This window comes from Lampetra fluviatilis, chromosome 43 (genome assembly GCF_964198595.1).
Source record: "Lampetra fluviatilis chromosome 43, kcLamFluv1.1, whole genome shotgun sequence".
NCBI lineage: Eukaryota > Metazoa > Chordata > Hyperoartia > Petromyzontiformes > Petromyzontidae > Lampetra > Lampetra fluviatilis.
Window position 1 is genome coordinate 303513 of NC_136317.1, and position 14904 is coordinate 318416.

General features: G+C 49.9%; 1 protein-coding gene across 1 annotated transcript in view; it reads left to right on the top strand.

Moving 5' to 3' along the window:
• The first annotated feature begins 781 nt into the window (after nucleotides 1-781).
• Nucleotides 782-14904, top strand: part of LOC144946907 (uncharacterized) — a 33828-nt gene continuing 19705 nt past the window's right edge. Inside the window, exons 1-13 of the mRNA XM_078875974.1 lie at nucleotides 782-1078; nucleotides 3444-3553; nucleotides 3744-3944; nucleotides 5160-5284; nucleotides 6694-6787; nucleotides 8261-8374; nucleotides 9023-9163; nucleotides 9527-9614; nucleotides 10856-10951; nucleotides 11800-11873; nucleotides 13274-13436; nucleotides 14299-14573; nucleotides 14726-14885. Coding sequence (XP_078732100.1) covers nucleotides 3446-3553; nucleotides 3744-3944; nucleotides 5160-5284; nucleotides 6694-6787; nucleotides 8261-8374; nucleotides 9023-9163; nucleotides 9527-9614; nucleotides 10856-10951; nucleotides 11800-11873; nucleotides 13274-13436; nucleotides 14299-14573; nucleotides 14726-14885 — 1639 coding nt within the window. The 5' untranslated portion in view covers nucleotides 782-1078; nucleotides 3444-3445. The remainder of the gene's footprint in view (nucleotides 1079-3443; nucleotides 3554-3743; nucleotides 3945-5159; nucleotides 5285-6693; nucleotides 6788-8260; nucleotides 8375-9022; nucleotides 9164-9526; nucleotides 9615-10855; nucleotides 10952-11799; nucleotides 11874-13273; nucleotides 13437-14298; nucleotides 14574-14725; nucleotides 14886-14904) is intronic.

Genomic DNA, 14904 nt, shown 5'->3' on the forward strand with positions numbered 1-14904 from the left:
ACCCACAGCCACTGTCACAATGGACGAGTCCACTACTTCCACACCCCTCCCCCCTCTCACCCACAGCCACTGTGACAATGGACCAGTCCACTACTTCCACACCCCCACCTCTCACCCACAGCCACTGTGACAATGGACCAGTCCACTACTTCCACACCCCCCTCTCACCCACAGCCACTGTGACAATGGACCAATCCACTACTTCCACACCCCCCTCTCCCCCACAGCCACTGTGACAATGCACGAGTCCACTACTTCCACCCCCCCCTCACCCACAGCCACTGTGTCAATGGACGAGTCCACTACTTCCACCCCCCCTCACCCACAGCCACTGTGACAATGGACGAGTCCACTACTTCCACACCCTCCCCTATCACCCACAGCCACTGTGACAACGGACAAGTCAACCATTAAATTTCGATTTAAAGCTTTCGTGACTGCAGGGATTCATCTTCTTGGTTCTTTCGGTAAAGTCACGTAGAAGGGAAATAATACAATAATAAAAATTAAACAAAATCATTCTCACGACGTTTCGGCCACAACGCAAGCAGCCGTCGTGGCCGAAACGTCGTGAGAATTATGTTTTTGTGTAATAATTAAAATCGACTGCTGGATGAGAACGTCAACCCGCATTGAGGAGGCGGAACTCCACACCAACCGCACATCCCACGCCTCCCTCCATCCTAGTTTGGATTACATAGTCAGGATGCGCCGCCGTGCCTGAGCTTGTCGTTCCCGATTGGCTGAAAGGTCGGGAGAGAGTCGAGTCGGAGCCAATCAGGCGGCGGAATCGGATAGCCCGAGCCAATGCGTGGTGGCAATTCTAAAGAGCCCGTTCCCGCCGTCACTCGCGGTTATTTCAAACTGCGCTCCCTTCACGATTCTCTTCAAACTTACAAAACAATTCTTTAGTTTTTTGTTTCGACGTTCGGATTTCTGTTGTCGTCAAACCATCAAATGTGGGGGAGGCGAGCTTCAGCGGGCTGACTGCGGGGGGCGGCTGAAAGAGCGCCGGAGAGTCCGCGGTGCCAGAGGCTTCTCGCCTAGGCCGGAGCCCGCGCTGCTGCCGCTGCTGCTGGTAAAGCGGCGCCGCGCACATGGTCCTCACGCGGTTCGTGAGGAAACTCTTCACAGACATTGACCACTCTGCTCAGGCTGCTGCTGTGGACCTGCGACCTCCCGGCGCGGCAGTTAGTGGTTGTAGATGGTTTCGTTGGCAAGCAAATGTCGTAAACTCGCGTGTGGTGTGCGCGTCTCTGCCGATATTGGATGGCAGAATGTGCGCCAGAACAGCGAGCCCAGGGTGTTGGTGTCGGTTTCAGCGTCCCGTTTGTGATGCACATCGCTTTATATAATTGTGCTTTCTGTCCTAGCTGCTTGGACTCGGCTGGAGCTCAAGCGACTGCCACTGAGTAGATCGCATCAGCTGAGTGGCCCCCAGGTCGTTCCTTGCAAGCGTCTCGAGCAGGGCGATTTTTGATTTGGTCTTTTAAAGTTCTTGAAGGTCGGGCTTCTGTCCATAATAACCACTAAATGTAATGGGGTGCTGTCATAGCGCACTGGGCTACCACATAACGACACATCAACGGTGGCGTCTTCTGCATGATTGGTCAGAGGGAAAGCGTCTGCTGTAGTTTTTGAAGCATTTGGTCCGAATCTCCAGCGACGTAAATATGCCTCCAATCAAATTCGATCAGCTGTTAGGAGATTGGCAATGTTTGCGATGTTTGTGCCCTGTGCAGCAAAGGCTATGTCATCTGCATATATGAACTTGCGAGATCATGTTCATGGCAGATAACTTATACTGTGTATCTTAAATAATGATGACACTAGTACCATGCCTTGAGAGAGTCAGTCCATAGTTCATAATTCTCTTTCAGCCGTGTTTACTACCAGTGAGATGTACCCTGGAAGTTTGGCGTCTCATGGTTTTGGCCAACTTCAGCAGCGGGCCACGATGGTCAAACGGTGCAATCGGCAGCAGATGCGTCAATCATTACCGTGCCAATTTCCTGCTGACGCTGGGAACCAGCCTCAATGTTCCATATCTGACAGGTTCGGGAGGCAGTTGGTGGTTAATAATGGGGGGAAGTCTGGCATGTCACGATACCCAAGTAATAATAGACGGTCAATCGGCCGCTTTTGCGTGGGTTTCTGGGCGTAAAGTGTGGGCGATTCCCACCTCTTATATACTTGTGGCCAGCATGGAAGAGTAGGCCAAATACCCCCTAGAGGGGCTTTCTTAGAGCTCCTTCTGACGGAGACCCTTCCGCTAGCAGTCGTGAACCTTTAAAATGTATTAAGTTTACAGTACGTTGTCAGCAGAGGGACTTGTGGACAATTCCATTGCGTTGTGTGGTTCTATGCTCCAACGTCTGTGGATCTCCTCGCCTTTGTAAACGTGAATCGACCACAGTGGTGAAGTATAGTCAGTTCACCCCCCCCCCCCATGACCTTCACTGTGTAGGGATGCCCTCAAGCAGCAGTGGATTGACAAACGCACTGAACATGTACAATATTAAATACAAATCGCATTTGTTCACGCGCGCATGGCCTCGGCTTTGTACGCGGGTTTAAAACTCATTCGTAACGACGATGTACTGTATCGTGTTACTGTAACAGCGGTGCAGGGATGGCACGAGGGCTCTGGTGGTGTTCCTAACTGATTTTAAAGGCTGTTTTATCTGTAAACAGCCGGGGTATGTGTATAATAAATCACGGCAGTTTGTCTTTTGATTTAACAATTAAATAAATTCACCACAATAACCGATACGGCCAGGGAGCAGTGGTTAGCAGAAAGGTAGTGGGTGTGGTGCTTCCCAATCTACCGCCAGGTGCTCCGTGACGCTCATAACAGGTGCTCGCTTGCAGCAAGGGTAATTCACTTGTAAAGCACACCTGTGGTTAACAAGCACAGGGAAAACGCCCATTGTTGTACTTGTGGTATCTGTACTAAAACGAAGTGTTTATCATCATCAACCATGATCAATCTACTGCTGGATCAGTGCTCCTCTCGGCTGTCACCATTTATCCTGTCTCTGCAATAGAATAATTCACCTCGCACCTGCACACAGCTGATGCCATCACTTCATTTCTCCAGTGTAGTTGGACGCGTTTAATCCTTTGATTGCCACACCATCATTTGTTTTACCATCTGCTATCATCCCTTCAGTGTAAACGACGTCATTCACCTGCATATGTTCTCAATCCATGTGGGCTTCTTTACGTGTCTCACGATGTAATTTCAAGCATGCATCTTGCACACTTGTCAGTCTTTATTAAGTGTTTTGCTGTTGCAGTCCACGTTTGTGGCTGATATGTCATAGCAGATAGTACACAATAATAACATTTTTGTTATTGTACTAAACATGAACGTAACAGCATGTTAATTCACACATGAGCATTGTTGCACTTATCAATTCGGGACAATGCGCTCATTACAGAAATGAAGCGTAAAGTGGCGCGGTCGCGGAAGCTCCGATTGAGCCCAAACGAGGAGGCGCTGCTGATGAAGGCCGAGTTCGAGAGACGCAGGAAGCTGAGGCTGCAGCAGGTGAGCCTTCCTTATGCCGCACGGCAACTCTCGCTTTGCCCCACGTGCACCGAGCCGGGGCTCGGGGGGGGGGAACCTTTTCCTTCCTGAGAACTTAAAAAAAAAACGTTCCAGTGGCCACGGAATTTGTCGTGAACACGGGAGCGCACTTCCAATCGTGAGAATGCGGCTCTTTCGCTTGGCGTTGCAGGTCCGGGAGCAAGAGCGGAGGATCGCGAGCCGGGTGCGCGAGGATGTGAAACAGAGCCATGAGCAGCAGGTGCAGCAGCTCACTGAGGAGCTGTGCGTCGAGTGGCACCGTGCGCAGAGGGACAGGGCCCGGGTGCTGGAGCGGATTTACGCGGCCAACGTCGACGCCATCGGGGAGGGCCACCGCCACGCCAAAGAGAATGTAAACTGTGCCCTCTGCACTCACTCTCACGTGAGGGTTTTACTAGAAGGAATGTTGTTATTGGTGTGGACCGAAATGTTACTTGGTCACAAAATAGTCGTCGCTAATTCTTGCACGTTGCTTTGGAGCAATATGGATTATGTACATACGTTGAACTTCTTTGGCATCATACGCAGCCAACCGTGCTAACCGGAAGTGCGGTGGAAGGACAACAACACTAAACACAAAAAGCAGTTCTAAAGAAATGAGTTTTCAATCTAGATGATATAAAAGTGCACAGCTCCAGTGGCTTCCTAATATCGGAAGGAAGATCATTCCAGACGGCAAAGCAGCAGCAATGACCAATACGTGGATAGCCGTCCACGTGGTAATTGAACATTATTTCCGGTGGAATTTAGGATAAATACAAAAAACAGAATAGCATAAGCATCTTATAGTTTTTGTTAACGGCAAATACAAATCCATAAGAATGAATACATTTTACAAATCTACCAATAGAGGGCAGTAGTACTGTATATCCATAGAATATTGCAGGGTTAAATCTGGGTAAATGTTGGTCATAGCTCTCTGGTGGATTGCGGAGCCCGTTGAGGTCCACCAACATAGATCACAGTGCTTGGTTTATTAGCCACCGCTGGGTTGTCCGCATGTATGTTGAACTTGCACCGCTGGGTTGTCCGCATGTATGTTGAACTCACACCGCTGGGTTGTCCGCATGTATGTTGAACTCACACCGCTGGGTTGTCCGCATGTATTTTGAACTTGCATCGCACCGTACGTAACCAACTATGCTAATCGGAGGCGAGGGTGATGCACAGCATATATGAGAAGAACTCCGTTCTGGGTATCCACATAGACTTGAAAACATTTGTTTAGTCCATCCACTGCCGAATTAAGGCATCTCTTAGGCAGCGCAATCTCATGGTCCTGCAGTCTAACAATTTTTATATTACACGGCCAGTTTTTTTTCACAATTGACACGCATTGTCTAATTATGAAAAAAAAAAATTGTACCTATGACCGAAGTTCTCATGGTCTCTGTAATGTCAATGCACTTGTACCTGCCTCGTATTTACCCGCATAAATGTTGTTAATTCAGGGAGGGGTGCGTTTTACTTTCCGGTGCGTCTAGTACTCTCCGGTGCGTCTATTACTCTGGAGAATACGGTAAAAGTTGTTTATATATTTTATCGAGCGGCGCCGCGTTGTCGCTAGGAGCCGGACCTGGCGGCGATGGCGTCGGCGGTGGCGGAGCAGCAGGGCCGTGCGGTGGAGCGGCACCGCGGGGCCCTGCGAGAGCTCAGAGTGCAGAGAGAGCGGCAGAGCGACGAGAGCAACAGGTGCGGCACCACCCCTCGCCCCCCTCACCACCCCTCGCCCCCCTCAGCCCCCCCCCCGCCCCCCCTCGCCCCCCCCCGCCCCCCCAGCCCCCCCTCAGCCCCTCCCGCCCCCCCAGCCCCCCCCGCCCCCCCTCGCCCCCCCCCGCCCCCCCCAGCCCCCCCTCGCCCCCCCTCGCCCCCCCCGCCCCCCCTCGCCCCCCCTCGCCCCCCCCGCCCCCCCTCAGCCCCCCCCGCCCCCCTTCGCCCCCCCTCGCCCCCCCCCGCCCCCCCCGCCCCCCCTCGCCCCCCCCGCCCCCCCCGCCCCCCCCTCGCCCCCCCCCGCCCCCCCTCGCCCCCCCCCGCCCCCCCCCGCCCCCCCCAGCACCCCCCGCCCCCCCCGGCCCCCCCTCGCCCCGCCTCGCCCCCCCCCGCCCCCCCTCACCCCCCCCCACCCCCCCACCCCCCCTCACCCCCCCTCACCCCCCCTCCCCCCCCCCTCACCCCCCCCTCACTCCCCCTCCCCTCCCCCCCCCCCCCACCCCCCCTCCCCCCCCCTATCACCACTGTGTTTTGACGATATGTTGTGATTCAGGGCCTTTGATCAAATCACACGGAATGAACCCAATTCATCATCCGATATTGGAAGCTAAGTCGGGTTGAGCCTAGATAGAGCTTGCATGGGTGGCCACCATATGTATAAAGCAGGTGCTGTAGGCTGCTGTGGGACTATGTTTTCAGCAGAGGGCACTACCAAAACCATTGTTGTACTGTCCTATGCATTCAACCAACACTGATCGGCGTGGTGAAGTGTGGTTAGATAACCACCGCGACACGCACAGCGTGGTAAGGCCGTCGTCCAGCAGTGGATCGACAATGGTTTAACGTCATCATTCAAGTTAGCATTATATTTCTCACACTTGATGCAGCTAATCTGGCTGTGACGGTCCCACCTGATGACGGAGACTTGTGTTGCCTCCGAAACGTCGTGAATTTTATTTTTATTTTTGTTTTGTTTTATTTTACTTTCATTACTTTTAATGTTTTACCTACGTGACTTTACCGAAAAAACCTGAGAATATGAATCATTGCAGTCACGAAAGCTTCAAATCTAGAATTATATTTCTCGTTTACGCAGTGCGCTCTGTACCCAGCAACCTGAGTTTTATTTGCAGCTATGAATAACATTGTTGGCGAGTGATATCTGAATAGGTGCAAGGCACCACGTCACCAACGTTGCTCTAACCAGCATGGTGAAGTCAATCTATCCCCATTACACAATTGACAGCTCTTCATGACCATGAGGGTATTTTGTAGGCATGTAATAATGCACCAATATATCAATTAAAATCCAATCATGGCCCCGAATGATGACGTTTCCGTTTCGGCTTGCTTGTGAGTCTTAAGAGGCTGATGTCCATGTTGCTGTGCAGGTTGCTGCGGGTGCGGAGAGAGGTGCTGGGGGTGGAGAGGGAGAGGGCAGCGGTTGTCGCCAAGCTGCCTCCTCCGCAGCCCGAGCCCCTGGAGGTTTTTATGAGCCTCAACTCTTTCTTTCCCTTTGCTTCCCATGTCGACGTTATTGTGGTGTAATAATAGAGAGCGCACTGGACTTGCTATTCAGAGGTCACCGTTTGATCCTCTGCTGCGGCAGTTGAAACGATGGGCAGGTTTCTTCAATCTCCCGTGCCTGCTGTGTTCACCCAGCTGTATAAATGATTGGTCGAGGTTGTGTGTGGTGGGTTTAAGTGTGGGCACTTCCAACCTTTTCCAAGATGCCTGGTCAGCATGGAAGAGGAGACCAAATTACCCTCTAGCCAGAGGCCTTTCTGCCGGCAGTGGCATGAGCAAGGCAATTTCAGGGCTGCCTCTTTTCTTGTTTCAAAGAGATGAATACGTGCAAGGTTACACTTTTCCTCATCGTAAAAATCGAGAAGTGCTTACATGAATTGGATGGCTAATAACGTCACGGAGCACAGAGCTGGCACCATAGAGGTCCTTGGTTTGAATCCCAAGATTCAGCCGCCCGTGATTAAATGGGTTCTCAAATATAGAGGTTCGAGGGTTTCAGTTTCGGTCACAAAGCATTCGTTGTGCCTCTGTTATGGGTAAATAAAGAGGGCCGTCGCATGAGGTCCTATTCTCGGACCTGTCCCTTGATGGAGTAATGTTTGGAATTCGGAGAGAAATGTGAACTTCTCACGACGCGACACCAGCAGCCCCATTCGTGTAATGGAAAGGAAAACACGAAACGTACATTTTAAGGAATCTTGGACTCACGAAATAAAACTTAAAATTCATTATTGAATTTTGGGTTTTGTCCATGTACTAATCTGGCCAAAGCTTGTATCATTTAAAAGACTCCCCACCACCTACACAGCCAAACAAGTTATTTTTTCAGCTCACCAGTTGGTGAATAATAATTATGACGACCAAATACAGCAATTAAATACGACGTATCATTTGAAACGATGTCAGATATCATTGGGACAAAATGCAAGTCAGAATGAACATTCTGAAATGTTATCTTAATTCGGTTTTGCCAGGCACTCTTGGCATCCATCTGTAATCCAGAATTGTTGTGAAACTCTCTTCCCGTGCGCATCAAGGTGTCGTACCCTGATTCGCCAAGAGAATGTACAGTGAGCGTCCATCTGTCCCATCTATTTGCCCTCACTTGTGTGGGTTTTTTCCTTGTGCTCTGATTCCCTCAACAAATATAGGCACTCATTAATTGCTAAAACTCTTATTCTATATGCACCTCCTTTTTGAGGATTACGCAATTATTATTAAGACATAACTATAACAATCCATTAATATGTAAACTATAATTCATAATATTGTCTGAAAAACTAAGTATCATTGACACATTTTTGATTAAATAAATTCAATAAAATGTGTCATTGAATATGTGACAGACAATTACACTAGTTCATGATATTGACTGTTCAAAACCTGCGTGTCAACGGGACGTGAAGTTGGTCGCGCACGATGTCATTGCAGAGGCTTGCGAAGAAGCGCAGCACGCTGGTGAAGATGTACGACGTGGAGTGCTTTTCCCAGACCCACTACCACCTGCTGGAGCCTTGCGCCGACCGCGAGATTGACACTCAGCAGGTACGCCCTGCAATTCCCGCTTGTTTGCATGCATCAGCTCTGGCCATCTCTCTCAGTAACGGGGGGTGGGGGGGGGGGGGTTCACAATAACTACGGTGGCGAGATGTTAACTACCTCACCTGGTATGCAGGAGTTGGTAGGTTCGATCCCGACCCTGACGCGTGTATATTTGGAACTTGTGTGTTCTTCCCGTGGTCGCATGGATTTTTTTCGAGGGTCTTCGGGTTTTTCCCCCTCTACATTTGGCTGCTGTAAATTTCCAAATGTTGATAAGCCACTTCATTGAGCTATCATTTGTTATCGCCAGGTCGCTTCTGAAAAATAACTATATATCTATAGCTCAGTGGGCCTTACCTGGTAAAATAAAAAAAAGTTTTAGTTTATAATCTTGGTTTGAAGCTTTCATGACTGCAGGAATCCATACTATTTGGTTCTTTCGGTAAAGTCACGTAGGTATAAAATAAAATTAATCACGCCGTTTCGATCGCAACACAAGCGGTCGTCCTCAGGCGGAAAAACTCTAATCCAGCGGTTCCACTGCTGGAAACGGCGTGATTTATTTTAGTTTATAGGTTAACCATTGGCTCGCCCCGCATTGCCCCATTTGGCGACTTCCACCGTGCTCGCGTTGCCCATCCCGCGTGGCAGGTGAACGCGCGAGCGGCTGCCGCCGAGGAGGAGCAGAGGCTGCAGACGCTGCAGGAGCAGACGGAGCGGGAGGCCAAGGAGAAGTCTGAGAAGGCGAGGTTGCGCGGGTCGCATGCCCTGCGCATGGTGCTGCTGCAGCAGGTGTGTGTGTGTCGTCTGCTGTGTGCACACACGCTGTGTATACACACACCATCGATGATTATCTGAACCGGTCCTGGGCCTCCCCTAGGTCGACTCTGCCTCAAATTAGTACCTGGTGCAGTGTGTAAACATCACCACTGGGGAGACGAAGGCGGCCAGGCGTGATGCTGGCCACCCACCCATGCGTGTGCCGTGCCGGCCTTCATAGGTACTCGCTAACAGCACTTGCCCCAACAGTCTGTTAAAGCTATATGGAGGGGGATCTTTGTCTTTTGTTTTAGCACGTGCAAGTGTCTGCGTGTATTCGTGCGTTTGTAGCTTCACACTGTGGTAAGACCCGGGCGTCTAATTGCTCACCTGCAGGACCGAGACCAGCTGATGCAGGAGCTGGAGGTGAAGCAGCAGGGAGACTGCAGGCGCAGGAGGCAAACCGTGTCCCAGCTGCCCAAAGGTGGGCAGCACATTCTGCTCCTAGCGATTGTTAAGCACGAAACGATCTTGATTCATTGCCACGATTCTGCGTAATTATTTACTTGAATATTTTTTTGTTTCCCTGGTACCGTTTGGGCTTGGTCCATGCAGTGCTCATGATGGGCATCAATAGGGGAAGCTCAGTTAAAATTTTGTAGGAAGTGGCGTTGATCGTTATCTTCAGATGTCCTCTTTAAACCACGGGTAAACCACTGCTTGTAGTCTAAATTTGAGGTCGCTAGGCTCGTGGGAGTTACCCTCGCATGAATGAGGCATGAAATGCAGGTTCAATCTTGACTTAAAGCTTTCGTGACTGCAGGAATTCATATTCTTGGGTCTTTCGGTAAGGTCACGTAGATAGGTTGAAAGAAAATAACATTCTTTCTGAAGACGACCGCTTATGTTGCGATTGAAACGTCAGTTTTTTGTAATTTTTCGTTATTTTCTTTGAACCTATCTACGTGACTTTACCGAAAGACCCAAGAATAGGAAATGCAGGTTCATTCTGCTGTATTGAAGTGATGAGATAATTTTATAGGAAAGGCCATATGTTATTTAATTACATAGGACCCTTATATTTTTTTATGAGGGTCCTGCATGGTAATGTTTGGACAATACACATTTTGCCTTAATTCAGTTTAGTTGTGCCTGCTTGGACCAATATGGAAAGTTGCAGATAAAATGTCAAGGTCTTCCTTTAAAGTGTTTTTTTGCTCAAATAATAATTAAATTTCTTTACCCATAACCAACAATTTATGGGCAGTCTTTTATCTAGAAATTGATTGACAAAGCACTAAACATTTTTTAATCCGTTGACGAGTGTATTGCATTTGCATGTGGGCGGCAAAACATGCGTTTAGAGTATTTGTCTGCTATACATTTCTACGTGATAAGCCACTTAATTGGGCTTTCATTTATGGCACCGTCGCTTCTGGAAAAGAGCTACATAGCTCAGCGGGCCTTACCTGGTAAAATAAAACAAAGTTTATAATTTAAACGGGGAAAACGCACCACGCATACGAAGGGATGTCCGCACAATCAGATTCACAAACCCACTTGCTGTACTGCCATCTCTTGGCCGCATCGCAGACCAGCCCAGCGGGTTTTGGATTTGGACAGGTGTCTTCGTGATCCGCTAACCCTCTCCTCCGGAGCGCTGGGTCGCAGGCGTGCGCCACCCGGCCCGGCTGACGGAGAGTCTGCGGGCGCGTTGTCCTGCAGGCCTGTTTGACCCACCCCACCGGCGCATTGAGATCCGCCAGGAGCAGCAGAGGGACATGGAAGAAGCCTTCGAGGACCTCTATGCCGGCGGCGCGAGTGAGAGAGAACGTCCTGTGATTGCACATACCACGGAACCTCATCGTGCAATATGTCCTCGAAATTATGTGGATTGATAAACCGTGGCCTGAATGAATTAAAAGGACCCATAAAATAAAACATGAAAATCGCATTCCCAAGGCTCAAAAAAATGTTACAGCGTACAATCGATACTGATATGTTGTTAGCTGTGTCTCCACGCCGCGCAGACGCATCACACATCAGGCATTCCCGGTTTAGTACCGAACTGTGCAGCAACGTCTGTAACATTGGATTGATCGTTCCAGATAGGGCTTGTGATTTTCAACAGTTTAGGCGATGTTTTTTTACCATGCTTTCATATTGCTCTTTATATTTGTACAGCAGTGAATTAGAGACAAACAGCCTCAACAACTGACACGGTGTTGGGAGGCCTTCATCCAGCAGTGTAAATTATATCATCACATCTTGTGCCTGGACGTGACCAGGAGCAGGGAGTCAACAGCACAGGCAGCTTTGGACTAGGGGTGGTGGGGGCTGTAATTTTTCCAAACAATTTCAATGGAATAAACAACACTGATCCATATAAAGGGGAACTGGCAACCCAGTATGTTAGTGATTCACAAGCAGTGTGCCACGGCAAAGTCCCCGGTGTGCCACGGTAGTTTTGGAATTAGAGAAGCTAAGAAAGACCAACTCTCCGTGCTGTTCAGTGGCTGATCCAGCCCACTCCCTTGGTTGTGACCACCCACCCACCCAGGCCGACAGTGTGCAACAACGGTCGAGCAATCTCAAAAGTGAGTCCCTTGGAATGAAAACGTTTGAGAATAACTGCAGTTGTGTGACCGCAGGATTGTTTTGTGTTGCAGGGTTGCGTGCCGATCCAAGCCTGCGCCCAGACCCAGACCCTCTACCCGCACCGTCGGTTTGCACCCAGGACGAGGCAAGTCGCAATGTCCCTAATCGCTTGTGGTTTGATTGGCATGGATAAATGAATGTTCATTGCTTCCGAATGTCTTTTTTTATTGCCTTGTTCTTAACAAATTCGTTTGTGTTGGCACAGACACACGACACTTTGCCACCATCAGCGCAAACTGTTATTAGCGTCCACTTTGTCATTGACATTTACTTTATTAGTATATACACTTTTTTTCTAAGAATGCTGTAGGAATGCAATTGTAGAGGCAGTTAACGAGAGGAGCTTGTGATGCGTGAGGTTTACATTCAGGATGATGGAGGGAAAGTTATCGGGACAGCAACTAAGGGCAACATCTAAAGCCAGACAATGGTGAAGGTGACGTCGTAACATCGGCAATGTAACAACTCATTGACTCTTCGATTAAAGTAGATTCTTATGCTCACGATGCATCAAATTGTTCGAATAAAAATCCCTTCGTTTTCAATTTGTGTACATTCCCCTGTTATGGGTTCTTGTGACCCCTGCGGTGCTCTGGTCACCCCAATATTAAAAAAGTATCGATTCTTGAATTGACCTGTGACCACGGATTGTGACAATTCATTTAATCGACAGGTGGTTAATTGTTTTAGTCCTGCTGTAAGTGTATGTTTGAAATTACACTGAGATGGAGAATGAGAAACAAATGGATAGGAAAACATACGCAGGTGAAAGACATCACATTGAGTTTCAAAAAAAGTGGGTTTGGCCTGGACACGTTGCCGGGGTCGATGGCCAATGGTTGAGGCTAACGATTTCATGGAGTCACGGTAGCGAAATGTTCACTACCTCACCTGGTATAAAGTAGGTCGTGGGCTCGATCCTGACCTTGACGCCTGTATATTTGGAGTTTGCGTGTTCTCCCCGCGGTCGCGTGGACTTTTCTCCGGGTCCTCCCGATTTTTCCCTCCACTTTTAGAAACATGTATTTAAGAGTATTTTGCTGCTAAACATTTCAAAGAGGTAAGCCACTTGGTTGAGCTATCATTTGTGGCCAGGTCCATTCTGAAAAAGAGCTACAAGCTTAGTGGGCCTTACCTGGTCAAATACAAGTCGGTAACATTTGAAACGGCGCCACCGAGGGCTTAGTGTTGCAATACAGTATTTGTACTGTACAATTAACTACACCTGCGTTGTCTATCATCTCACTTTGGCACTTGCTATAATTGATCAAATTAGCAAGTCCACCTGTGTGTGTGTCAGTAGGGAGTGGTGGTGTAGCGGTTAGCGCACTGCGCTATAAACCCAACTACCCGAGTTCAATTCCCGATCACGGCCAACACCGGTGACGGTTCCTCCGTTTTTGCCCTCCACATTTAGAAACATTCAGATGAAAATGTGCGATAGCTTCAACAACATTGACCGTGATCACCCCTTGCCCCTGATAGGAGGCCGAGAAGGTTGAGATTGCAGGACACCCGGATCGCGGCGGGCTGCTCATACGTGAAACGGAGCTAGAATCGGAGGTGGCGCTAGCAGGGGAGGCAGAGGAAGAGGAGGAACCCACGGCCGGGCCCTCTACTGCTCATCCTGAGACCAACAAGGCTGCAGGTACCCATTGTGCAGCCAGCACTGTATCATCAGTGCCATTGTCAGTAACTACTGTCAACTCGGTTATCCTGGGTACGGTAATAGCAGGGAGGGTGGCCAAGATGAAACAAAAACAGGGTGTCATTCAATGATGATTAATTTAGGCTCTACAAGGTACTGGTTACCTACGTAGCATGGGGATGAAGATGTAGAAGGTGTCGTCTGTTTTTATTGTTGCCTATGTAGGTAACCAGTTTACTTTCTGATGTGTTTTCGGTCACGTGGGCAATTAAGTCGCTGATCCTGGATAAGTGAGGAGCAGTGCACGATTAAACCAGTCCGCAGGAAGACGTATTTTTCTGGCAAGTGCGGTTTATCTGCGACCCAAATTTTTCACCCACGGATAATCGTTAGTTAACCGAATCTTCTGAGCATTGAGCTGTGATAAAATCAAATGATGAGTACATTCGTACTCATTCGTGCCGCGGTGCAAGGCCATCAAGAAGTTGCTTTGCTTCACAGACGAGCGTCGTCTGCAGTAGTTTCACAGCAGTCGTCGTAATGGGTGATGTTGCTCTGTCGCTTTGTCGCTTCACGCCACTAAGTTAGGAAGAGCACGGTCCAGCCAAGTGGCTCCGTTGTGAGAGCGAGTGGATTGCAATCAGAAGGTTTCGAGTTAAAATCATGCTTAGGGGTTTACTCGGCCCATCACCCTTTGGAGGTCGTTAAAATAGGTACCACTACATGAGGAAGTGAACCGCAGTTGTTCTACGTAGACTTGCCCCTGCCATAGAAATGTGTAATTTCCACCACTAGCTCATTTTAGCAGGAAATCACTTTGAACACCCAATGAGGTAATCGCCCTTGTTGGGTCCGCATGCAGGAGGAGAGGGCTTCGAAGGCCCCCGTCGGCCTACTCAGAAGGCCCTGAGCCGCCTGCTGGGCCGCATCAACAGCCAGCGTGAGCAGTGGCTCTCTCGGGCCCAGGCAGGGCCCTCTCGGGCCCAGGCAGGGCCCACGCGGCCCGTGGATCCGCCGAAGGGGCCCTCGTGGATGGAAGCAGAGGACGAGAGCGTTGTGGCCGGGGCGGCCTCCATCGTCCGCCCACGTGAGCGGCTCGACGCTAGGCAGACGCCCTCCACGCAGCGCCACCAACAGGTTCGGGAGAGCGTGCTGATGCGCGCTCGGTGTGGCGACGTGTCCATTTGTATTCTTGGCTTGCTGGCTGAATCACCGCAATAAGCGATAGATGCGTAACGATGTACTCTCTCGCCCCCTCGATTCGGTTGTCGGATGGTGCTGGTTTTCAGGCGTCGTTGCTGGAGGAGCAGAAGAGGCAACAGCTGCTGCTGCTCGAGCAGCTGGAGCAGCAGAAGAGAGAGCTGGAGGCTCAGCTTGAGCAGGAGCGCAGTGAGCTGGAGGCCCCGGGAGTGCGCGCACACACGTGGCTTTCTGGTCGCATCCCGCCCGGTAACTCGGCCTCTGTGTA